General features: G+C 37.9%; 1 protein-coding gene across 12 annotated transcripts in view; it reads right to left on the bottom strand.

The window, feature by feature from the left end:
• Window positions 1–27583, bottom strand: part of LOC127618445 (eyes absent homolog 4-like) — a 59640-nt gene that overhangs the window by 5762 nt on the left and 26295 nt on the right. For 2 of the 12 annotated variants that reach the window (XM_052090875.1, XM_052090873.1), the window contains exons 3-18: window positions 22752–22801; window positions 21881–21999; window positions 15211–15294; window positions 14865–14942; window positions 12600–12666; window positions 12367–12509; window positions 12066–12215; window positions 11438–11514; window positions 8839–9019; window positions 7892–8028; window positions 6414–6497; window positions 3234–3323; window positions 3026–3084; window positions 2660–2820; window positions 2174–2288; window positions 1318–1439 (exon numbers count right to left, since the gene is read on the bottom strand). In XM_052090875.1, the coding sequence (XP_051946835.1) occupies window positions 1318–1439; window positions 2174–2288; window positions 2660–2820; window positions 3026–3084; window positions 3234–3323; window positions 6414–6497; window positions 7892–8028; window positions 8839–9019; window positions 11438–11514; window positions 12066–12215; window positions 12367–12509; window positions 12600–12666; window positions 14865–14942; window positions 15211–15294; window positions 21881–21999; window positions 22752–22801 (1717 nt within the window). The remainder of the gene's footprint in view (window positions 1–1317; window positions 1440–2173; window positions 2289–2659; window positions 2821–3025; window positions 3085–3233; window positions 3324–6413; window positions 6498–7891; window positions 8029–8838; window positions 9020–11437; window positions 11515–12065; window positions 12216–12366; window positions 12510–12599; window positions 12667–14864; window positions 14943–15210; window positions 15295–21880; window positions 22000–22751; window positions 22802–27583) is intronic. The other 10 variants (XM_052090881.1, XM_052090880.1, XM_052090877.1 and 7 more) reach the window with 9 other exon arrangements.

Below are 27583 nucleotides of genomic sequence, written 5' to 3'. Positions count from 1 at the left end.
ACAGCATATTCCTCAAAACATCTCATTTTGTGTTAAATGAAAGAAAAAGTCAAATGGGTTTGGGAAAACATGAGGGTGAGTAAATTATGTCAGACATGTCATTTTTGGGCGAACTATTCCTTTAACGCACATTGACAAGCACACACAAAAAAACACAGATTACATGGAGTAATCATAAAAAACTGTAAAAATAGAGAAAGAGAGAGAGAAAGAGAGAGAGAAAGAGAGAGAGAGAAAAGGAAAAAAAACTAAAATTGGAGGGAGATGAAGGAATAGAGAAGAAAAGTCAAAGAGCTCAATATGCAGAAAAATAGAGACGAAGAAGGATTTTTTCCCCAAAAAGACATAAATGCAAACCGACAATCACTGTTGCAAACACATACAAACCCTGACCTCTGAGAGAATTTATTCTTGCTGTAACCGTGACAACTTTAACAAGCATTAGGTTTGTGGAAGAATGTGAACAGTATCAAACTTTGGGTCAATGAGACAAAGGAACTTGGACTAGTCAAACAAGATGATAGATTAGATTTGAATCAAAAGTCTCCTTCAATAAATTATTTTTACACAGTGCATAAAGGTAGCATAAAAAAAGAGAAAATATGTTAAAAAGTGACATTGAGGTAAGAAACTGAACCTGGAACCAAACACTATAAGCTAAATAACTTTATCAATCATGGGGACTGTGAGAATGGGGTAGGGGCACATGTAATTTTTACATTTATGCAATAAGTAGAAACTTATTTACTGTATAGTGCATTTGAGGTATACTATTTGCTCAGCACATGACTTCCTTGGCACTTTGCTAATGCCATGCTCTACCAGTTGATCTAAACGTTAGGTTTATATATGTACAGTTTTTAATATATGTGTATTAGCACCACTTGTGACCACTAGCTGACCTCTTGAGGTGAAAAGAAATGATCAGAAAGAAGAGAGGGGATTAAATGCTTTTCCGTTGTGATTGAAGGCGGATCCAAAAGTCCAGATGTTTATAAAGGAGCAGAATACAAGACTGACTTGACTCAAGGGGATAATGAGAGATCAACCAATCAGAATCAACTCCACATGACCAGAGGGAGAGTGAACATGAGTGAATGAGAGAGGAAGAATTTCATGACCAGGTCATCCTGATCTCTTATGATTTATGTTTCAATGCTACAATGTGAGCCAAAGCATGTTCCACACACACACACACACACACACGCACACACAGACTGAACCCTACATTACCCCAAACTGCAAAAACCAGCATGGAAATAGGGTCAGTTAATTCAAGGTAAAGTCTGCTCTTTTATCACCTGAATTATAACTCACCTATTTTGGTTGCACTGTAAATGTTTTCAATAGGAAAGACAGAGCCCAGACTATACAACAACACCTTAGCAAGTGCAGGTATTAACTGTGTCGTTGTCACCAGGACGTTAACACAGTTACTCCTGTGACACAGAGAAAGACAGAGAGAGATGTTACACACCTTATGAACTTTGAAAATGCAAGTAAAATCTGGCTTTGTGATAAAATGGTAACTTTATAGGGAACCGCAACATAATGCATGATTTAAGTGGAACTGTAAGAATCAGACCATCACTGATGTACAGAAAGGGTCAAGAGTGATTCAAATAAAATACACACAAACTATCTACTAAAGCGAACATTTGTTGCGACTCAGGCATTTTCTAATTTAAATCAGAAGTTTATCTAAGATGCCTAGAGATTGTTTAGCAAAAATATGTGAAATAGGGGTGTAAATCACAAGTTTCATCGCGATATGATCTTATCAGTGTCAAAATAAAGACATTCAAAAATATACATAGATGTTTATGTGCTGCACTGATGACATCACATCATTGGTTATTTGATTGATACATCAATCCAGTTGATACATCAATCAATACATATACTGTATATATATATATATCTATAGTGTAAATATTTAATATATTATGTATAACATATATAAATAATATATAATAAAATAATATAATATATGTATTATAAAAATATATTTTTATAAAACAAATGCAAAATTGCATTAATGGCCAGTAAAAAATATTAATGACCAGCAATTTTTCTTGCCAGGTGGAATGTGTAGAAAAAAGTTTGTTTTGGACCCTGTATTTACTTACATGTCCCCTCATGATGAAGGCTCATGATATATGAACTGACATACCTGGAGCTGATGATTGACAAAGACTTGAGTGCAGTGGTCAGCCAGGAGTCTGTAAGGGCCTCCACCTCTGCCCTCAGTTGGAGCCACGCCTCTCTTTTGGCTGGACCCAGCAACCCTGCAAAATGACATGACCAAAACACTACATTCATAACATTATGGCGTACTCACCATTTAAGGCCAGCATCATACAAACAAGGTCATGTTCTACAGACCAGTGGTTCTCGACCCACCACAAAACACTAAATATAAACACTACTATAGACTATTATATTTATTTACTTATTTGTCATTTAGTTGACATTATCTAAAGCAACTTACAATCCATCTATGACAAACTGAGGTTTAGGGACTTTTTCAAGGGCACAATATTAAATCATGGATTATGTGATTTGAAACCACAACCTTTGGTTACCCACCTAGATCTATAGCCACCTGGTTACACCATTGAATGACATACACTCAATATTTAGCCATTCAAAATCTTACCCCCCACATTGTTTTTGTAGGAGCAGTATAGTTCCTTCACTCGTCTGTATCGGAAGGCTAACTTCCTCATCCAGTCAACTCCGCCCCTAACACCTGTTGCTAGGCACAGACTTGCGCTTGTAGCAGCTGCATGGAAGCCATCAGTGGCAAAACTGTAAGTACTGTAGATAATAACAATGACAACCTTGGTTTACGTACAATATAATACACATTCACTCATATTTAAAAAACAAAACAAAAAAACATTTATCTTTGAAAATAATTTAAACAGTTCGTTCAGTATGTGATGTATAAATAGTTTGACATCAGCAGGCCTTAGTTAATGGTTAATAACGTAATAGTTTGTTGTACATGTCATAAACTTACCTGAGGTCCTGCCCATTGTCATCTGATGAGGCATCATCAATGTGCACCTGGTCACACTCCTTTAGGAACACACAGTGAGGTTACCATAACTAACCAGCAGGGGGCCACACAGTCACATTAACATTTACACAAACACATTCTGAATGTTTTGGACAGGAAGAATATAAAAGGGAAAAGTAATAAAAGCAGGAGAGGATAGTTTGCTTACCTCTAAATCATTAAAGAATAGATGTGTATCAGCAAGATTGAAGATCATCTCCTCCATCCTTAAACCAAGAGTCACAGCCAAAGGAGGATCCTATAGCGTCGATATTCATAATGAGTATATAAGTAACTTGATTACGGCTATCATCATCCTTGTCAACACAACCAACTTGAGAGTGCAGTTTAAACACTAATGTAGCCACTAATTTGACAGTTTTGGAAGTTGTTACCAATTTACTTGAGGGTTGTCGATGCATAGCATGTCAATTCATCTTTTTTTACCAACATCAAGAATTCAGATAAAAATGTATATGGGTGTTTCTTCAACTTTGGGCACTTTTAGCACTGTGAACTCATTTTCACCACATCAGATTCTGTATTGTGTTTAATAGAATTCTGTGGTGGAAATGAAAGTTACATTTGTAAAGTTTTTGAAATAAAATGTCAGACTCTTTTGTCGTGCTCAGGCTATTTTAATAGCTAACATTTTATGTATCCTAAATACAAACAATTAATTAATATTTTCACACTTTTTGCATAATTTTGCAAAATTACAGCTTGACAGGGGACAGCACCTAATAAAATTACTCAAGAGTTATTTACATTGAATTGTGTTTGAGTTCTTTAAACATCACTCATATTTCATCAAAAACATGCTCTAAACTGACACCTTTGTTGACTTGATAAACAAGTACACTAACTTTTGCAACACTTTGTAAGGGGCAAAATTGTTTGGTATGGTAGAAGTGATGCCACAACTGTGGGACAGTCATCATGTTTTTTTTATACAAATAATTTTCCCATGATAAATATTGAAATTGTTTAAATAAATATTCCTGGTTCAAAACAATTTCAGCTCAATCAACAGCATTTGTGGAATAATGTTAATAACCACAACAATTTATTTGGACTTGCCTCTCATATTATATATTAAAAAAAAAATTACAACGGAAGTGAATGGGGCCAATCTGTAAATGTTAAAAAAGATTCAAAAGAATAGCCACAAGACATAAACAACAATATATATTGTTGGTTTGTGAAATAAATGGCTTACTAAACTTTTCTGTGTTAAGTTAAATCCAATTTTAACTTCATTGCCATGACAATGTAATGTCAACAAACACTAACCCCCAAATTACCATAATTGTTTTTTAAACAAATACACAGCTCAAATAATACATGTATACAGAATTAATATAAGTGCTTTTATAAAATTATAAGCTTCACATTTCTGCCTTTAAACCCTCCAAAACTCTTCCCCATTCACTTCCATTGTAAGTGCCTCACTGGAACCTCGATATTTTATTTTATGTTTTTAAGAAAAGGAGGGACGAGTCGAAAATAAGTTTTGTGGTAATTGACATTATGCCACTAAAGCTGCTGATTGAGTTTAACTTGAATTGATACTAAATACTCCTTTAAGTTTATTTCACTCTTTGTTTAGATGATCATAGTTTTTGTGCTTTTATCATGGATATTTATATTTTAATTTTGAAAGACTTGGTCTGGGACAAGGCTTCAACAGTAATATCTATACATAAAAGCCATTTGAAAAGTACAAAAAATAAATGACGAAGGCCTAGACATTTTTTTGTTTTAATGTTACTTTGATATAACAAAAAGAAACAACGAAGAAATCTGTTGGTTTTTATTCAAATCTACCCCGGGGACATGAAATAGCTTGAAGTAAAAAAAAAACTAAAAAAACACCCATATATATAAGGGAAAGTGTACAGTATATTTGAGCTGCTGTGACTATTTCTTTAAAGTTTTTCACCATTTTTAATAGCCTTTAAGGTTTTCTGCAGTTCTCTTAAATAGTCCACATAGTCCTTTAGTCACTTAAAAAGTACAAATATTCCATGTATACATAGACTAAAGTCTCGCAATTATCAGAGACGATTGCATAATAATGATTAAAAAATGAGCAAATACTTTTTAAAATAGATTTAGATGGAGTAAAACATGTCACACTGCACGTCAACTTTCCAAAAGTATTTCATGTCAGCTACCCATAATCAATTCCAACACACATTTATTTTCTCTTTAAATATAATGTTCACCATTTTCAGCAGATGATGACAGACACACTACACTTGTCTCAGAACATCACAACCACCCTTCAAACATGCACACACGCACACAAAATGAAAGAAAGAGAGATGGGGAGAGTACCCAGCTGTAAAAATCATCACATGTGATGGAGTCTGTTGGCTCAGAGGCGATTGGCCAAGACAGCGAACGAGAATAGAAAAGCACACTCACACAGGCACAAACTTAATGTTGAAAAATCAAGAGTTTGGAAATTATGATTCAACTGTTTGAAAATGTTTAAAACTTAATATAAGCACACGTTAAAAAATTATAATTGAGGTGATTTTTTTTACATTAAAATAAACAATTTAAGACACATTGACATAGAACTGCTTTGCCTTTTATTTTTTTATACTTTATAGTGGTGATTTCACACTCTTTGCACTGATGTCTCTATTAGTCAATGTGTGTTTTGCCATTTAAGCGTGTGACAGCATGCGCGATGACTCGAGGGTGCCTAAGAACGGAGGGTTTTAATCGTCATAGAGACTGCAGAAATAGCGCCAGAGCCGTGAATAGACGCAGCTGTCTCCATGTCTCTCACCAACCGAACGACAAGAAATTAGGAAAGGTGTCAGAAGAAGTCTGACACTTTATACTCCTCTTGAGTCTGACCATCATAGTGCTGAATCTAATAATCCTGTACAAGGGAGTCATAATAATGGGTCAAGATTAAAATGAAAGATTTTATTCTGAACTGAAATACGCTAGTTTCTTTCTTGCAGCAAGGACTAAATCTTGACTGCAAAATACTCTGAACTCTGGAACACACATATGAAGCCAAGGAGGGGGTTTACAACGTCAATAGAAAATCACATTTTAGCTCTGCATAAGAAGATCAGGGTCAGTGGAACATTTCGATTTTTGAACGACCTTTGAATCCTTTACAAAGCATAAAATGAACAGCATATGTATTTAAACTATGATAATAACATAATAATTACATAATTATAACAGGTCATAGGATTTGAAATTCTGCCCGACTGCACATTTGAGGTGGTCTACTCTACTGTGTGCCAATGTAAGTCTATACATGACTGTTTGAGATTATTTATGTGCATGTGTACAGTGCGCAATTGTTTGCTCTCACCTTGCCATATTTCTGTGCATAGGAGCCTGTGAGGAGTGAGTGAAACACAATGATTGTCTCGTCCAGATCCCAAACAAACACCCTCTGTAAAAACATGCAGATACATGTTTGATATCAGTAAACAAACAGAGATGACACAAAGGATCACGCAGTGTCTGAATGTTTACATTAGCATGTGTAATCATCTCCGACTGCTGTGTCTGTGATAGTGTGCATAAGTGTATGTGTGTTTGCAACATCAGTTTTGACATGTATTTTTAAGTGTTTTGCATGAATACATGACTGTAACTTTGTTGCTTTCTCCTTATATCTATTTAATATCTAAAGTGGCATCTAAATGTCTTAGATCACAAGTGAAAATGCTTCTATTTGGCATTTTTCTTATTTAATATGTTTTTAATTTAATAATTTGATTATTTATTAAAATGTACATACTTTTTTGGTTCTAATTGTATAATAATACTAAGTACATTTGCTTTAAAACCTACTTAGAACTGAGGGTCAATTTGACCCCTTTTTTATTTTTTATAAAACATTAACTTCACTTCAACTTTCATCCTTTCAAAACGACACCAAGATCAAGTTGTAGTCCATTCAGAGGCTGATATTTTGCACAAAACATGTTGCCTTCCATAAAAGACTGGACATCTATGGGTGGAGTCACAAAACAAGTTGGCACCCTGCGATTAGATCTGTATATTGTGATAAAAGGTGAAGGAGAAATTTGTTTCTAGTGTTTGCTGCCATCTAGTGGAATGATCTAAGACTAAAAGTAGGGAGATAGAGCAAACAGAGCCTTTATTACAGGCTTTTGAAGCTTTTTTACTAGTTTTCAAGCTGCATTGGGGTGTCCCCGGCCTTTCAGATCTGTATATTGTGATGGAAGGTTAAAGAGAAAAAATATATTTTTTCTAGTGTTAGCTGTCATCTAGTGGAACGATTATTTAAGACCAAAAGTAGAGAGGCAGAGCAAATAGAGCCTTTATAACAAGCTTTTGAAATTGAATATGAAAAACGGCTAAATTTGACCCGGCAGGTTCAAAGTAGGATCGTAAAGACTATACAAGGTCATGTACATGTCAGCATGCACTCGATCTGGCATGGACTTCACAAGTTTGTGAAAAACCTTATGATGCACATTATCCAGCATGATTTGAAAAAGTTCCAAAGAGCATCTTGTGTTTCAGTTGAAGCAAGGAAATCTGACTTTAATATGGTCAAATATTAAAGAGTTAATATGGTCCCAAAGTTGAATACATTTGATTAGTGGCCTAGAAATAGTGCAGAATCTTAAATATTTTTTTAGATTTTACATCATAAATTTTATTTCTTTTTTAAATTTTTTCAAAAATCCTGAAACTTTGTTGATTTGTGTGTTTAAATAAAAAAACTTTTAATGGGGCCTCAAAAGTTTGGACCCTAATGTATATAAATACATTGGTGTATGCATATATTTGTGTGTTAAAATATTAACATACCTCAAGGTCACTGTCAGGTGGTGGGGAGGGGTTGTTCTTTCTGCCCCGACCTCTTGCTTTAGCCCCACCCCCTCGACACGACCGGTCCTCCATCTCCTTAATTGGCGTGGATGGGCTTTGCCCAGCTTCAAACTCACCTGCAAATGGGTAACCAAAAAAAACACTAATGAGCTAATTAAGAGAAGCCTCAAAGCTTTAAAAATCTGATGCTTTGTAGGACTGTCATGCATTCAAACTTGAATGTGCACATTTGTGTCTCAGTCCTAAACTTTTCAGTGGATTTACAGTGAAGTTCAGGTCAATACTCTGCCAACGGTCCTGTCTAAAGGAGAAATATAGTTAATGCAGTGTCTGCCACAGTATTAAATCTTCATCAGTGGCTATAGGCTATCTTTAGTTCTAAAATGGCAATGTTTGTGTGTTCTCATGTTCAAGATAAACCTTTTACATTAGTCATGAAAATGAGAAATTGGCACGCCTTATAGAACATGGTGTGTGTGTGAGTGTGTATGTGGCAAATGTACTATAATGTGCTCTTCTGAACTGCAGCCAAGCTAAATCACTGATTAATGCAGCTCTAGGACCCTAATTAATTTTGGGCCTTTTGGACAAATCCCCCAATCATCACAGCTCTATCTAACATAATCAACAACATCACTAAACCTTTATGCCAAAAGCCTTGTTACAATAGTTAAAACATTCTAACACTCGTTCAACTGTCAACTGTGTGTTTAGCTGCTCTATTTGGACAATTCACTTTCAAAAATGTTCTCATTTCTGACAGATAACAGATAGAATTAGAGTAACTAAAAAAAGAATGGCCGTCAAGAAAGTCTATGTAGACTACCAACTGCAGCCATTTTATGTTCCCACGCTCTTTGTCACCACTGAATTTAGATTCCTGTTAATTATCTAGACACATTGACCGAAGAGTGTCTTGTACATACCTGCATTTAGGTCAGCCGCTTGCCCTGTCATTATGGGGGTGGAGTCTTGCAGCTGATAGGAGGAGACTGAACCTGTGCTATCCAATGTGCTGTTAGATGACATGTAGGAACCGTAGGAGGAAGCAGAGTAATACTGAGCATATTGATTCTGCCCAAATGCTGTATATGATGGGTACTCCTGCTACAAACAAACAAACAAACAAACAAATAAAATTATCACTGATGTACAGTGGGTGAACATTCATATACTGACGGTTCTCAAACATACAATTTGGTGAAATATAGGATGAATGCAAGTTCATCACATTTTTAAAAACCTCATTAAATCAAAATAAGAATTTTGTGGCTTTTAGTCCATGTGTGTTTGTTTTAGGGCTGAAACGATTAGTCGACTTTATTGACACCGTCAACAATAAAAATTGATGACATAAATTTTAAAATTGGCAATATAAGAGTGAGTTTGTGTTTTTGTGAGTTAAACATGGATTGAAGTGAACAAAGTTGAGAGATGGTAGTCTTCACCGCATTACATACTGCAACAAAATACGTTTTTGATTTGTTTTTGTTTTGGCTTGTTTCCCAATATAAATATCTAAAACACCTTTAAATAAAGATGCATTAGCCTGAGAAGCAGCATATAAGATGTTTAGATTTGCTTTTATAAAATAGATCTTGAATATACTGTAAGTATATTTTGTCTTTACTGCAATTGCAGAAGTATAACCAAGTGAAAAAAATACACTTATATACAAATTACACTTATATTTGTCTCTTAAAGCATCTAAAATATGTTGCTTCTCAAGTAAATGTATTTTTAAACGGAAAACAAGACAAAAACACTTGATAACAATAGGATGTTTTTGCTGTGAATTTTTTACTGAATTAAACAAAGTATTTAACAAGTTTAATTCAGTAAAAAAAAGTAAAAAAATATTTAATTAAGTGAATGCCATTTAGAGGTATTTTTAAAAGATGATTTTGTCCGCTTTATTCTTAGCATGCAAGTTTAATGCAACCTTTTAAGTTGGGGCACAAGCTGTATAGTCAGTTAAGCGCTAATGATTAATCGTTGCAATAGTCACCCAAATAATCGTTCTAATAATTGTTACATTAGTCAATTATCAAAATAATCATTAGTTGCAGCCCTAGTTTGCTTGGCTGCAACTATGCGTCAATATGCTAGTGTACTCTTAACATTGACAAATTCACTTTTAGCAGATATACATATTTTAATTGTACAGTATTTCTCTTCTGGGAAAACAGGCCAAAAATATTGATGACTAATCTTGCACTACTCAGATGTTCCTCCAATAAAATGCTTGTAATAGAAATCAAGTATTTTACAGCCTATGCAAGGCGCATTGTAATTACCACAGAAGCACGTCAAGTCTTAAATATCACCAAAATGCAGAATGGGATGCTTTTGTCTGCAAGCGCTTTTCATATGGAGTACAAATCATCACTTGAAGCTGGCGCAAATCATAAAAATGACTTCACGATTGCAGTAGCAAAGCGGATAGTCACAGTCTACCAGCCGATTAACATTGTGGAGGATGAGAGTTTAAGAGATTTAATGCCCATTGCATTGAATTTGCAACCTATGGGGGGACAAGTTCTTTCAATTTGTCAACCTCCCACTTAGACTTCCCACTTAGGAAAAGTTTAATGTTACTTCAATTGATGCTATTTTAGTGCATTTATATCTTTATACTTTAGAAGGATTTGTTTGGAAAATCTTAATAAAGCATTATATTATTACATATTTTTTGTCTTCTTTCCTAAGCTGGAAATACATACATTTTGATAGGAAATTCCTTATTTATAGTCAAATTTCAGCACTTTAATCAGCGATTAATCACATAATTGTTTGTAGTTAATCGTGATTTATCGCAGATTAAAAAAAATATTATAATTTGACAGCACTTAAAAAAGGGAATGAGCCTTTTGATATGCCCAGTCCGAAACAAACTGTCTCTACAGGAAATATGTCAGAACATGACAGAAACTTGTGCCCATCCAGCATTTTGAGTGAGTGAACAAGAGAGAGTGAGTTTATCAGGGAAATGATGAACAGAGAAAATAGAGAAAGCAATAGATCTTGGATGTACAGATTTCTGGCTCATCCACACAGAACTTGGTTTGATGGGAGGTTTTTATCACTCTCTGGGTGCTCTTATATCTTTGAGAGAGTTTTACATGCACATATACAGGCAGGTCGCTTACGGAGATGACTCTTAAACTGTCAATGATTCACTCTCGCAAGAACAAGTTCGGCACAGTAAAACACTCTAAGCAAAACTGCACTACTGCTTTCATTCTCTCATGTTGTCCAAAGTCCACTCACTCCTTCATTTCAACCACTGCCAGAACTTCAATTTGTTTACACAGCAAAATTAATCAAGGGTGAGTGTGAGTATAGTTTGGTCATTTTCTTTGGCAGCAATTTTCATCATAAAAATTGAGGGAAACATTAAGTCCTAAATACATAAATTCTCTCAGATGAAGGATGGTGACCTGCTCTACGAGGTCAGAGCTGTTTTTAAAAACAGCGTTGGCCCTCTGTTGAACTTTGACGTTATTGGTGTGTTTGTGTCTGTACCTGTTGTGTGGTAAAGTTGCCTGGATTGGAGTTGTTGGAAGTGTAGAGACCTGGAGAGGTTGTAAAACCTGACCCTGCTGAGAGAAAGAAATTGAAGTGGAGTCAACACTCATTCAACATTAAAATAAATGTGACAGGGGTTTTGCCTCATCACAGGTCTCAACAAGGCTCTGCTTTAAAAAACAATCAGCTATTTCCACTTAATCACATCAAACATCTGATTGGGCAACAAAATTCTGCAATTTCAGAATGATGTTTTCATTGAAGACAAAGTCTAACACCAACATAGGTTGCATCTACGTCCCAAACAACCTCATTCCACGTATGCTTTAACTGAACAATAACAACCTGTGTTTGGGAATATACAAACTACAAACTTATAAATGAATCCAAGAAGTTTTGTTCTAGCCTCAAATGTGGACTGATGTCAAAGAGTTTATAAAACTTTTACTAATTTCAGCAGCAAAATTGCAGGCAAGATCCAACAACATACTGTCAGCCACTCCAGTGAGATGCTAGGCGTTAACATTTTGGTTGCCATGCCTCGAAATACAAACTAAAATGAGTACCAAATGGGTAACACTGGATTGTACAATATTCATGATAAGACCTATACATGCACACTGACCTGGCATCTGATAGGGCGAGTAAGCTGTCTGTCCTGGCTGAGGTGTGGTAAATCCAGGACTATAGCTGAGCCCTGATTGGAGGGTTGACTGGGTCTGTGTGAGTCCTCCCTCTGTCTTTATTCCCGGCAACATCACCCCTAAATCTGTAGCTCAAGAGCAAAAGAGAGGGCCTGTCAATCAAACTGGATTGAATATTAAAATCCTTAGAGATACAGATAGGAATATGCAAACACAACAACAAATATACATGTCTACACATACTCTCATCTTCCAACATTTAGACAATGATTAAGGATCTACCATATGTGGAGAGGCCATAATGTGGAGTAGTTTGAGAGTAGGGCGTATAAACTGTTGACTGCTGCACGCTACTGAACTGTGATTGGCCAGTGTAGGCTGACATGGGAGGAGCTACAGGGGTAGACAGGATGTGGGGGTAAGGCCTGCAAATAAAACACAAAATTAAAACATTCAGATTTTGAGTAGATGCTTAGACATGTGAATGACTGTGTGTGTGTGAGAAAGAAACTTACTTTGAGGGGTAGAGAGGAGGTGAATACTGGTGAGCCGGACGAGGGCTAAATCCACTGCTGCTTATAACTATGCATAAAAAGAAAATACATTTAATATTTAAAAGAGATCATATAGATAATTTCTTATCACATATACTTCCATAACCATAAATAAAGGCACTTTTAAACCAAAAAGTGCAAATATATTTTAAATGTTTTAAAGGCAAAAAATATATTTTCTTCTCTCAACTTTTCCAAAGTTACACTCTGTTGTTGTGCTTGTACAACTCTGGTTTACTAAAACTGCTGCCTTTTTAATGATGTTTTGCTTGTGTTTGATCTCATTGTGCATATCTCACAAGTTTTGGATAAAAATAAGCTTTGGATAAAATAAATTAATGTAAATGTATATTTCTAAAGATGATGATTTCTAATTTAATTAAGTAAATAAATCAACAACAGTAGATGGAATGTATCATTTTTACACACACCTTTCTGTGATATATCAGCACTCAATACCGTATGCCAGCTGTCGTTTGCTTCACTGAATGTGTACTTTATTACATATCGAAACCATAAAATAAAAAGTGTGCTGGAATTCTTCCATTCGAAAAGCATTTGCCAAAACTTTCAGTGCATACACACACACACATGCATATTATACCCAAATCGGCCAGATTGGCCATTCTCTGCTGACCTCTCTTTTTTTGTTTTTGGCACCATTCAGAATAAACTCTAGAGACTTTTGTGTGTGAAAATCCCAGGAGATCAGCAGTTACAGAAATACTCAAACCAGCCCGTCTGGCACAAACAATCATGCCACGCTCCAAATGAGATCACTGAGATTTTTTCCCCATTCTGATGGTTGATGTGAACATTAACTGAAGCTCCTGACCCGTATCTGAATGATTTTATGCATTGCACTGTTGCCATATGATTGGCTGATTAGATAATCGCATGGATGATTGTTGGTGCCAGATGGGCTGGTTTGAGTATTTCTGTAACTGCTGATCTCCTGGGATTTTCACACACAACAGTCTCTAGAATTTACTCTGAATGGCATAAAAAATAAAATAAAAATACATCCATTGAGGGGCAGTTCTGTGGATGGAAATGCCTTGTTGATGAGAGAGGTCAACAAAGAATGGCCAGACTGGTTCAAACTGGCAAAGTCTACAGTAACTCAGATAACCACTCTGTACAATTGTGAGAAGAATATTATCTCAGAATGTTAATATGAGATGTGGGTTGGCGCTGTTTGGCGGCACGAGGTGGACCTACACAATATTAGGGATGTGGTTTTAATGTTGTGGCTGATCGGTGTATGTGTGCTAACGCAAACACGGGTTTTGATTGACAACTCACAGTCTTTCTCTACAGCTGGTTTCATTTGAACAAAAACACTCTAAAAACCAGTCTTCTGTCTACATCAAAGAGTATGATGGTTTCCTCCTCTTGCCTCCCCAATTCTTGCCTCCCTGTTTTGTCCACTGTCTCTCCCTCTCCTTTCTTAAATTCTTAATATGCCATATAAAAAACAAAACAAATGAATGATTACTTCCCTACTGGAGAGATGGACGTTGCTGTTCACTAGAATATTTAGCATGTTGAATGCTGGTAAACTGGTGTCCCTGCCAGGCTTAAAATAATGTTCCGGGTTCAACAGTCAAGCTCAAGCGACAGAATTTATTGTACAATGTTTATTACCACAAAAATAATTTAGTCTAATCCCTCCTTTATTTAAAAACACAAATAACAAGACTGGGTTACAGTGAGGAATGAACAACTGACGTTCTTCTAAATGTCCTAGATCGCATCTAACTATTACAACCCAAGTTTTTTTGTCCACAGGAATTTTTTTGCAGTGCATATTTTTTATGTTTTGTCAGCTGAAACAAATCAAACAGCACATACCTCATTTTCAATTGTGAAAAATTAGACTAAGGTCTATTCTACTGTGAAAAAAAGTTACAAAACAAATCAACAGAATAAACTATGATCAGACATACTGTTGTCTTCTCTACAGAGACATCACAGTTCACTGTCAGCTCAAGCAAGTGCCTCAACCTTCTCTGCAGGGGACCGCATGGACAGCGGGTTTCTCAATCTATGAGCGTATGTATGCGCTCTGATCTAAATAAAGAGTCTGTAGCTCTGATGACGTTAGCTCAAGGACACTACAAAGATTGAGGGCTCAGAGCTTTCAGCAACTTGCCCAGCAGGATTACAGCAAGCATTCTCAATGCAGCACATGCAAGTGTGTGTGTGTGTGTGTGGATGTCTTACCTGACCCAGTATAAGTGTCCAGCCCTGTGTCTCCTGCTGAACTCACAGCCTCACTGCTGTTCAAAGGCTCTGACTTAACTTAAAGAGAAAATGAGCAAGAAAGAGAAAATACATTCTATATACTGTCAAACTTTGATATACAAAAACTTCTAAAAATCGAATAAACTCCAAACGTATTAGTAAAGAAATACTCTCTGATTTATGATCTGATTTATTTATTTATTTATTGTTTTTTTAAATCAAAAGCTCCGGAAAACCGTAAACCGAAAACTCCAAAAGCACTGCACCCAAACACACACAAACACATGCTTTGTCATACATATACACTCAAACACATGCAGTATACCATTATTCTTCATACTTGGGGCAGTGGGCGGAGTACTGCAACCCAGCAACCAATCAGCCGTGTTTAGAATTGTCATGTTCTCTCCTGGGGGGATGGGGCGGAGTCAGATGTACAGTGCAACAAATGATGCTAGACTAGATCTCTTAACTACTATTTTTGCAATTACTTTTAATCAACTCGTCCCAAGGTGATTTTTTTGTGAATGTATGAAGTCAGTTCCCCCTTGAGTTCACACAGATGTCTTAGCAGAGTAACCACAGGTGTAGTTCATCACATTCACTATGGACATGCTCCACTAAAGTTGAGTCACTCTAGGCTTTGAGCATGAGAAATTACTTCGGACACCTCAATGGGCAGGATATGATGTCATGCTCGAGGGCTTCTGGTTTAAAAAAATACTAAATCACAAATAACAAATAATAATGTATTCAAAACGTTAAAATACACCATCTACTCACTTGCCTGCAACATTTAAAAATAAGCACCTTTGAAATATGCGTTCTACTCCAAAACCAAGTGAGCTGCCTCACTGTATTCTATGACATCATCCTAACTAAAATGGAGCCTCAAGACACCGATTTGGAATGCTCTACATAGGCAGCAACTCGGAACTGATTTTAATACAGGTGACGAGAGAGGAATGACATGATACTGTAATGAGCACACACACACACACACACACACACACACACACACACACACATTTTGGGTCAAATAGTTTTCTTTTATTTTAAGTGTTTTGTATTTTTTGAATGGATTCTAAAAATGTATCTCGCTTCACAAGCCATATTGATAAGGATGCATAAAATGCTAGCTTAGATTTCCATTGAACAATTTAAACAATTTGCCATACAATATTTTATGTAAATGTAAATTCTGTGCAAAGCTAATTTTTTTTCTTTTGCAAACATAGTGATATTGAATTCCATTTTAATGAATGTTAAGCCACTATTTTTCATGTTTCCTGAAAGGAATATTCCAGGTTCAATACAATAAATCTCAATCGACAGCATTTTTGGCATAATGTTGATTACAACAAAAATTTATTTTGACTTGCCAATCCATAAACATTAAAATACTCTGTGTTTCAAGCCACAATAGATAAACAATATTCATATTAACATCTCTTTTGTTTGATAACATCACAAACAATCCATTTCTGTGTGAATATATATCCAATTTTACAACTTAGTTGCCATGACAATGTAATGTCAACAAACTGTAACAAGCGTCAGCGAGACAAACAGACCCAAATGCAGAAAAACAGTTCAAAGGATTTATTTACAATAAATATGAGCAGTCACTGAGTTGTGGTATCCTCCGTGTAAGACCAGTTGACACGCAGCACACTGGAAAGCATCCACACTCCCGATACACGGGCAGAGACGAAGTATCCTCCCGATAAATAACCGCTGGCACGCAGTAAACTGGAAGGCAATCACACACCCGACACGCGGGCAACCAACAGATACACGAGACAGGGCCAATAGACAGAGAGAGACTGAGGTTAGTTCCTTAACAACAAACAGCTTACTATAATGAAACACATTCAGTCAACACTCAACTACAAATAACTCCATTCAGTCAACACTGAACTAGATTTACCATTCGACAAACCAGCAAAGGACATGACACATGAGGGGATTAATATAGGCATGAACAAGCAAGGGGCAGGTGCCGCACGCCAGCTGAAAGTTGTCATGATCAGCATTACCATGGAAACGCTGATTCCGCGTGCCAGCGGCACCTGAAACACATGAGGGCGAAAACATCAACAAGCTTGGAACAAAACAAACCGAACATGGAGCATGAGTGTTCGAATCCTGACACCATTCCCCGGACACGAACAAGACAGACTGAAGAGCGCAGGTCAGTAACTCACAACCGGACACCTGCGCTGACACAAAGAACATACACGAAACACAAGACAGACAAGGAATGATGATGCCATGGTCCCATCAGACAAAAACCCAACCTGACAAGGTGACAGGACAATGACATCACCGGAGAACGCATGACGGTAACTCACACATGGCGGTAACAACCGGACCTGTGCGCTCACACAAAGACAGGACACAAAATCAGAACCTGCGGTGATGATGTCACATGACACAAACATTAAAACCCTAAAACGACTGAAAAAATGACACTTTATAGCTAAAATAATAAATGAGTTTAAACCGAAGAATTAAAGGTGCACTCAGTAACAGGGGTGTACTGGCCATAGGGAGAACCGGGACTTTTCCCGGTGGGCCAACCACGAAACAGGGCCGAACGGCTAAAAGGTAACATTATGCCACAAATGCTGTTGATTGAGCATAACTTGTATTGAACCTAGAATATTCCTTTATGAAGTAACTGACACTTTTCTAAGCTCCGCCCCCCTTGACTACCATTGCTGCTCGCTCTGACAAGCTTTGCAGAAATTCCTATAGAAACGAATGGGAGATTGCCTTGAATGCAGTGTTTTTTTTCTCATAAACGGAATTGATAATTTTCTTATGTGGGCTGTAATGAAGATTTTAAAGCATATTTATCTGATGTTTATTTAAAAGGAAATGGTTAAATTACACAGTAATTTGATTGAAAATTGTAGAGACTTTAAATCAGAATTGAGGCAGATGATTATCACAGTCACTTAAAAAGCATCATTGGATGGCGACACATTAGTTAACATTAGTGTAAGTGAACTGTACTTCTCAAAACGTCTCATAACACTCTTGCTATGCACTCTTTATTTACTATCTACTTTACTAAGACCTGAATCAATTCATGAATTAATTTAAGTTATTAGCTTTAATTTTGATTAATTGTTTAATCCATAGCATGCTCTTTTCGACATTTATTTAAAGATGTTAAAAAAAGATAGAAAAAAAACACTTTGAGTATCCTCTCTGACCCAGCAACAGACCCAGATATAATGTTTTTCTTTTGACTTTTTTTTCTTTTAATTTTCTTTTATAATTTCAATAAAGTTCCATTTAAAACTACATAACATTGCATCAAACACACATTACTCCCATAGATTCTCATTGGAAAAAAGCTAGTGCTTTTCAGAGAAGCAAAGGATCAATTAGACAGAGTTAAGACAATATCCTTCATTAAAAACATTGATACCTAGCATCAAGTTTCCAATATCATATTTTGCCATGATAATTTTTTTATGACAGCTTTGTCAAGTCAAGGTACTGAGTGACAAAGATGTATTTGCAGAAAGATTTCTTTTAAATCTGAGAGAGAGAGAGAGAGAATGAGAGAGAGAGAGAGAGAGAGAGAGAGAAGTGCTCTAAAGTAAGATGAATGAGGCTTCATAGGCAGTGGGATTCAAGTAGGGATATGTGTGTCTGTGTGGGTGGTTGTGTAGGCGATTGGATTGTGTGTGTATGTGCATATGTGTGCATGGAGGGATTCAGTCTAGGCTGTGAGTTGATGAGGTAGACAGAGGAGAATGCTGAATATGTCGTTGTTTGGCAGAAGCACAGTCCCAGTCTGTGTGTGAATATGTGTGTGTGTGTGTGTCAAGCTGTTAAAATCATTAGCTGAGCTCTAATCAAAATGATTTACTGAGTTCGGATCCTTTTCTCTCTCCTAGTCTTTCTCTTTTGTTTTATTCCAACTACATCTCAAAAACAGATGAGATTACACACAACTTACACACATTTATGTACACACAGGCCACAGACAACATAGATCTCTCCAGAGAATCTAAACTTAACTATCTCTCTTGTGTTTTGGATCACACGCTCACAGCCATAGATCAAAAGTTTTTCTGCTAGAGTGTTGAAAGTCTATTAAGCCTTGCATATGTTTGCTTAACGTTTTCTTCTTTAACGTTTGTTTAGTGTTTTCCTCCAGGAGAGAAAAGAGAGTGAGCACATGTTGACAGAGAGAAATTTTGAGTTTAAATACAGGAAATAGTTTTCTGCACTCCGCTGAAACATGCACAGAAAAGTGCTGGAAAACATTTCAACACAAAGATACTCATACACACACATGTTTTTTTCTATTTCATTTAGGCCTGTATTTAGTGGATACAGGCAGAGAGACAGATCATATTTGACCTTTGAGGTTAGTGAGCGCTCAATGCCGAGTCGGAACATCTTGACAAAGGACATCACCACTAATCCAATGAACCCACTGTGGACTGTACCAAAAACACCAGAACAAGAAACACTTTATCCAGACATCACACACCAGGACTTCTACCCTGCTTTCAATTACAGCATGAAAGTAGACGATGTTGAACAGCATCAAAGCAGATTTCTACTTCTAAATGGTTGAAAGTGCCTGTTTATCAGCTAATATTATGTGGAATCGTAAATCTATCTGTCCGTCCGTCCATCTATCTATCAGCAGTTGAAGTTAGAAGTTGACATACACCTTAGCCAAATACATTTAAACTCAGTTTTTCACAATTCCTGATATTTAATCATAGAAAACATTCCCTGTCTTAGGTCAGTTAGGATCACTATTTTATTTTAAGAATGTGAAATGTCAGAAAAATAGTAGAGAGAATTATTTATTTAATCTATTATTTCTTTCATCACATTCCCAGTGGGTCAGAAGTTTACATCCAAGTTATTAGTATTTGGTAGCATTACCTTTAAATTGTTTAACTTTGGTCAAACGTTTTGAGCAGCCTTCCACATGCTTCTCACAATAAGTTGCTGACATTTTGGCCCATTTCTCCAGACAGAACTGGTGTAACTGTGGCAGGTTTGTAAGCCTCCTTGCTCGCACAAGCTTTTTCAGTTCAGCCAACAAATTTTCGATCAGATTGAGGTCAGAGCTTTGTGATAGCCCCTCCAGTACCTTGACTTTGTTGTCCTTAAGCCATTTTGCCACAACTTTGGAGGTATGCTTCAGGTCACGGACCATTTGAAGGACCCATTTGCGACCGAGCTTTAACTTCATGGCTGATGTCTTGAGATTTTGCTTAATCATTTTTGCTTTCATTTTGCTCAATATATCCACATAATTTTCCTTCCTCATGATGCCATCTATTTTGTGAAGTGCACCAGTCCCTCCAGCAGCAAAGCACCCCCACAACATGATGCTGCCACCCCCATGCTTTACGGTTGGGATGGTGTTCTTCAGCTTGCAAGCCTCACCCTTTTTACTCCAAACATAACAATAGTCATTATGGCCAAACAGTTAAATTTTTGTTTCATCAGACCAGAGGAGATTTCTCCAAAAAGTAAGATCTTTGACCCCATGTGCACTTGCAAACTGTAGTCTAACTATGGCAGTTTTGGAGCAGTGGTTTCTTCCTTGCTGAGCAGCCTTTCACGTTATGTCGATATAGGACATGTTTTACTGTGGATATAGATACTTGTCTAGAGAATCTAAACTTAACTATCTCTCTTGTGTTTTGGATCACACGCTCACAGCCATAGATCAAACGATTTTCTGCTAGAGTGTTGAAAGTCTATTAAGCCTTGCATATGTTTGCTTAACATTTTCTTCTTTAAAGTTTGTTTAGTGTTTTCCTCCAGGAGAGAAAAGACAGTGAGCACATGCTGACAGAGAGAAATTTTGAGTTTAAATACAGGAAATAGTTTTCTGCGCTCCGCTGAAACATGCACAGAAAAGTGCTGGAAAACATTTCAACACAAAGATACTCATACACACACATGTTTTTTTCTATTTCAATTAGGCCTGTATTTAGTGGATACAGGCAGAGAGACAGATCATATTTGACCTTTGAGGTTAGTGAGCGCTCAATGCCGAGTCAGAACAGAGGACATTTCTCCAAAAAGTAAGATCTTTGTCCCCATGTGCACTTGCAAACTGTAGTCTAACTATGGCAGTTTTGGAGCAGTGGTTTCTTCCTTGCTGAGCAGCCTTTCACGTTATGTCGATATAGGACATGTTTTACTGTGGATATAGATACTTGTCTACCTGTTTCCTCCAGCATCTTCACGAGGTCCTTTACTGTTGTTCTGGGATTAATTTGCACTTTTTGCACAAAACTACGTTCATCTCTAGGAGACAGAATGTGTCTCCTTCCTGAGCGGTATGATGGCTGTGTGGTCCCATTGTGTTTATTCTTGTGAACTATTGTTAGTACAGATAAACGTGGTACCTTAAGGCTTTGGAAATTGCTCCCAAGGATGAACCAGACTTTTTGTCTGAGGTCTTGGCTGATTTCTTTTGATTTTCTCATGATGTCAAGCAAAGAGGCACTGAGGTTGAAGGTAGGCCTTAAAATACATCCCCACAGTTACACCTCCAATTGACTCCAATTAGCCAATCAGAAGATTATTGGCTAATTGCCAAAAGGCTTGATATCATTTTCTGGAATTTTCCAAGCTGCTTAAAGGCACAGTTAACTTCTGACCCTCTGGAATTGTGTTATACAGTAGTAAATTAAAAGTGAAACAATCTGTTTGTAAACAATTGCTGGAAAAATTACTCGATTCATGCACAAAGTAGATGTCCTAAATGACTTGTCAAAACTATAGTTTGCTAATATAAAATCTGTGGATTGGTTAAAAAATGTGTTTTAATGACTTCAACCTAAGTGTATGTAAACTTCTGACTTCAACTCTATCTGACTGTCCATCCATCCATCCATCCATCCATCCATCCATCCATCCATCCATCCATCCATCCATTCATCTGTCCTTTCTTTCTTTCTGTTTGTTTTCTACACTCTTGTTTTTCTCACCTCCTGTTCCATTGGATGTGATGTTGTTACTCAGGATATTTTTTTCCAGTTTGGAAGTGCTGTCATTGCCACTGTTAACAGAGTGCTGAGGGTCTGTTAGTTCCTGCATTACCAAGCCCCTGCGACAAACACATATTTCTGTGTTAAAGTCAATGTCTTATATTCAAACAAATCATCGTTCAAATACTGACACTCACAGTTGGAGAACCAGCTCTATATGCTGATTAAGAGAAACATTTTATTGCTCTTTATTTCTTTATTTAATCTGAGTATCAACTTTGTCAACAACTTTCAGATGTTTCCACTAAAATTCCTTAGGAGAAATAAAACAGAAGTAAAGGATTGTATCAGACAGTACCCTACAACTGCACTGTTTTACATTTAAATATGGCTAAGTTATGTTGTAATGTATTTCATAATACACAGATCATCTCACCATCATAATTTAGAACATAGAGAGAAAAAAGAAGAAAAAATACACACATAAAACCTGTTTCTATTATGACGTAATGTCAATCTGTCATATAAAGTCAAATACACAGCTGCTCCTTTATCTCCGTTTATAGCATAAACATCTGTGTGAACATTGTATCAAAAAGTAGAGAGCTTAGAGACACTCTGGCAAGAAACACAGCCATGTTTTGTCCAGGTAATGTGAAGCTGTCTGCTTTACACCCACTCACACACAATGACTTTAACATCCCTCGCTCTCCATCTGTCTTTATGTGCATAAAATCACTTACTCCCACAGTTCCCTGTCATAGCCACTCATAAATAATACACTAAATGCATATCACTGAATATTCATTCTGCTGTGTAATTGTCCGTGTGTGTGTGTGTGTGTGTGTGTGTGAGTGTACGTCCACCTTACCTGTTGTCTACTGAGTCTGGAGCATGGGAATCAGTGGTAGATATCTTAATCTGTGAAAAGACCAGAGAAAAGAGTTGATATATTGGTTTCTGTGCCAAACATTTGTACTGACTGCAAGTATGTGAAGTTTTTAAGGGTTTCACAAAATCCACTGACTTAAAAGATAGAATACCAAAAAGATTATGAATTATGAAAAAATAACTATTTAAAAATAACAAAAATCATTATGTAACAAAATCAGAATCACTTTTATTTGCCAGTACTTGTACTTGTTTTGTATTTTCATTGGTCCCAAATATGTGTAGAAAAAATTATACTGTATACAAACTGCATTGACTTTTGGCAGGCAATTTATAAGGTCTTAGTTAATTAAAAGAAACAATGTTACACGGTTTGGTTATAACAACAATATTCTATAACCGAAGTGACTATCTTACCCACTTCAGTAGTCACAACTGTTTTTGGAGTGAGTTTGATGCTGATGGAACCATTGTTCCATATCGAATAGTTCACTCGACATTGCTGTAAGCACTATGGGGAAGTGTCCATACATGACCTTGTTGGAACTCTTATACAATCATGCTAATCCTCTGATTGGCAATGGTATCTGAGCTCCGTCCCTTTAGGTGTACATTAGGCCTATATAAGAGGGTTCTCAGTCACCATTTCTTCAGAATTTTCTTCATTCAAAACTGTGAACTTCATCTTGGAACCCCTCCTGCTTCGCCATCAATATACACATACAGTGGATGGAACTCCTCAGTGAGACGCAGACAGGACGACTTGTTGCCTGTGCTCAGCGCCTCAGGATTTCCGCTCCCATGTGTGTTCCAGTGAAGACTTATCCACATCGCCGTCAAAGATGCTCTCGGTGAACAGGTTCTTCGCTTCATATACTCATTGTTTATCAACTCAGTGCTTCAGCGGATATTTCTACCTGCTTCCCCAATTGTTGCATATACAATACTGACTTAAAGAGCCACTTGCATGAAATGCGACTTTCTAAAGATGTTGTTCCACAAGTGTGTTCTATGCAAATGGCACTTACTGCTGCCTTATGAGCACGAGAGCTGTGTTCGCTGTCTGGGCCGCGCCCAAGCATGAGCAGCTCTCATGCAGACAGACTGCCCTGACTGTAAGGGCATGAATCTTCGAACATTGTGCTCCAGTATCGACCTCGTTATGAGGGTAGGTCCAGCCTCTCATGCCCTCCCACCTGCCTCTTCTGTGTTAAGTCCCGAGGGACCACATGAGGAGGCACGTAGGTCAGTGAGGTTGAGCTGGAAGTCTTAGACGAGGATCTCGTGCTGGCACAAGCCCTACGAGCCTCCCAAACTTCCAATCAAATGTCCTTGCTTGTGCACTATGCATGTGATGAGCTCCAGCCCTCTATTGGACTGCACAGCCTCATTATGTTTGGAGGCTCTGATGATGAGGATGATGCTGTGTCACAAAAAATTTTGGGCGAGTGATTCATGGAGGATGTTGCCACCTCTTTCCCCAGCGAGGGTGAAGAGCGTGCACACGCCATGGACAAGGAGCTTCTTTGCATCCTCCCAAGGGTGGTTGAAGAGCTCATCTTGAGTGGTCCCCTTCAGAAGAACCAGAAACATCTTGCCTGGATGAATGTTTTTTTGCGACCTGGCCGTCATCAACAGACCGCCATAATACTGATGGAAATCCCACCCCACCCTTATACAGGGCGGGCCAAGCTGGTTCAGCACTCCATAACATGTCGTTGCTCCAGGTTTTTCAAGCTAAGCTTCTTTAACAAATGAATGAGCAAGGCTCCGATACAGAGCTGTTCAAAGAGCTCCACACTGCTGCAGATTTGCTGCTGCGAGCCACGAAAGCTACTGCTCAGGCCATCAGCAAAACCATGAGCAACCTGGGGATTTTGGATTGGCATAATTGGCTAACTCTCACGGAGATGCTTGACGGCAGAGAAGCCGTCCTCCTTGACACTCTGGTGTCGCCCGACAGTCTCTTTGGCTATGCCAAAGAAAGCTTTTCAGAGTGCTTCATCATGGCACAAAAGCAATCTCAAGCATTAAAACACTTTCTACTGGGGCCTTGGTAGCTCAGCGAGTATTGACACTGACTACCACTCCTGGAGTTGCAAGTTTGAATCCAGGGCAGGAGTTACTCCAGCCAGGTCTTCTAAGCAAACAAATTGGCCCCGTTGCTAGGTGCACAGTGTTTCTCCCCTCTTCCCCAATATTGTTCATCAAGAACGAGACATTTTTCAAAATGTTTCTTCTGTGTGTATTACTCAAACAGAGATTGTTCTCACAAAAGAGAAAAAAGTGCCCATTGTACAAACACGGGACATTCACACATTCTTAGAAAAAGGGCCATTTTCCCTTCACGTATCATGCATGTTATACTCAATCCTATGGTGAGCGGCGCTTTATCGCTTATAGCAAGTGAATCAATAAACCCACTGTCCAGCTGCATGGAAGGGTGGTGAGCCCTCACAGGCATGTCAGACTGGGTGTTAAAACTTTCACAGGATTCAGTTTTTATGCCCGCCACCCCGCTTCACCGAGGTTTTGCAATCTGTGGTCCGACTAAAGGATGCACTGGTGTTGCATGCAGAGATTCACTGTCTCCTCACAAAAAAACGATAGAGACTGTCCCAGACTGCAACACACAGTGGGGTTTACAGAAGCTCTCTCGTTCCGAAGAAAGACGGCAGACTTCGCCCATTCTAGATCTGAGATGCTTGAAAGCACACTTTCCCCCAGCCAGCAAATCTCCTTTTTAGGGGTCCGCCTTGACTCCTTGAGCATGCGTGCACACCTCACGAAAGAGTGCATACAGACCATTCTTCTGTGTCTGTTCAGTGTCAGTTAAAACTGGGGAATACATTGCCATTGAATTCATCTCAAAGATTTCTGGGTTTTATAGCGGTAGCATCTGCTATCATACCATTAGGTCTGTTATACATTAGACCTGTTAGACCTCTCCAGTACTGGCTCAAGCGGCATGTTCCATACCGCGCCTGGTGCCTTGGGTGCATGCGCATTACAATGGATGCCTGACTTCTGGCACTTGGACTGGACATGGCACATCAATCACCTATAACTACCGGCTGTCTTTCTAGCTTTGTGTGGATGAGCTTTGTTTTCATTTCAACATTGTGAATCAACACATGCTGATTCGTTCAGATAACACAGCAGTATTGGCATACAGAAATCATCAAGGTGGACTCCGATAGCCATGTGATGAGGATTTGGGAAATATTCTGCAAAGAAGAAGTCAACCTATTCACCTTAGAGAATACCCAATGTCCCCTTTGGTACTCCTGACCATCCTTTTTGAACGATGATTTGTTTGAATATAAGACATTGTCTTTAACACAGAAATATGTGTTTGTCGCAGGGGCTTGGTAATGCAGGAACTAACAGACCCTCAGAACTCTGTTAACAGTGGCAATGACAGCACTTCCAAACTGGAAAAAAATATCCTGAGTAACAACATCACATCCAATGGAACAGGAGGTGAGAAAAACAAGAGTGTAGAAAACAAACAGAAAGAAAGAAAGGATAGATGAATGGATGGATGGATGGATGGATGGAGGATGGCTTGTCAATTAAACAACATTAAAACTATAAAAGGCTATGTGCCAAAAGTTTATCAACACTCTTCAAGGGCTCAGGTGGTTTGTTTGCAAGCCTTCTTTTTTCCACCATTTAATTCAGATGAAGAGCAATCCATGCATATGTTACATTGCATGCATGTGTTGAGCACACAGCTTAGTCTGTCGGATCATCTCTTTATTTGTTATGGAGAATGCACAAAAATTATGTCCGTCTCCAAACAAAGGCTCTCTCACTGGATCATTGACGACCTCGCTTATGAATCACAGGGCGCGAATTGCCTTATTGGCTTCAAAGCGCATTCAACTAGAGGCATGGCCTCTTCATGGGTGTGCACAAATGGTGTGTCCTTACAGGACATATCTTTGGCAGCAGGACGGTCCTCGCAAAACACGTTCACATGATTTTAGAACCTGGACGTGATGCTCATCTCCTCACAAGTCCTTTATGTATAGAGTGCTTCTTATATTCAAGCTCAACTGCCTGATGCCCAAACAAACATGTGCCCTTTTTAAATACGGGCTTCCCCGTCATTTTACACAACCACCTGCATACAGACAGTAGTAAACCATAAAGTCACAAGTACTTTCATTGTAATAAAACATCCTTCCCGACAAGGCTTGTGAAGGGTTTAATTCATACTATATGACTAAATAGTTCATATATCCATTCTAAATGTTCCCCTTCTGGCTCACCATGAGGGTTATTCACTTGCGGTGGACTGCAGCGTCATGCTCTTTCGATAAGTACTCCCATAAGAAATAAACATACTTTTCCAACTATGTTGTGAGAGGGTTAATAAACTGTATGGAGTACTAAATTCCAGTATAAATTCCAGACTGCGTTCATTTCCATCTGGGATCCACCATGTGGGACTATTCACTTTAATATGACTTTAAGTCATTAGCCTGTGGCCTGTGGGCTTTCTGTCTGTATACTAGAGGGCTCGGAGCTCGAGACTCGTCTCAAGTCCTGATTACCCCCCGGACTTTACTTATTTAGATAATGAATCTAGAGAATAGGTGGAAGTGGGATGTCAGGGGAGTTGTCACAGGAAGCAGGTAAGCAGTGGCTTATGTACTCCTGCTTGTGTTGAAGCAGTAAATGTATTTGGCTTGCTGTCCTCGACTTGAGTCCTGATTATCCCCAAAAAGACATTAAGATGAAAGATCGGAACCACGACTATAGCAGGAAGTATATAGCACCACATTCTATTTGGTAAATTGGCTT

The sequence above is a fragment of the Xyrauchen texanus genome, chromosome 25 (assembly GCF_025860055.1).
Source record: "Xyrauchen texanus isolate HMW12.3.18 chromosome 25, RBS_HiC_50CHRs, whole genome shotgun sequence".
Lineage (NCBI taxonomy): Eukaryota > Metazoa > Chordata > Actinopteri > Cypriniformes > Catostomidae > Xyrauchen > Xyrauchen texanus.
The sequence above is the reverse complement of the archived record's forward strand: the minus strand, read 5'-3'. Positions and strand labels throughout refer to the sequence as shown.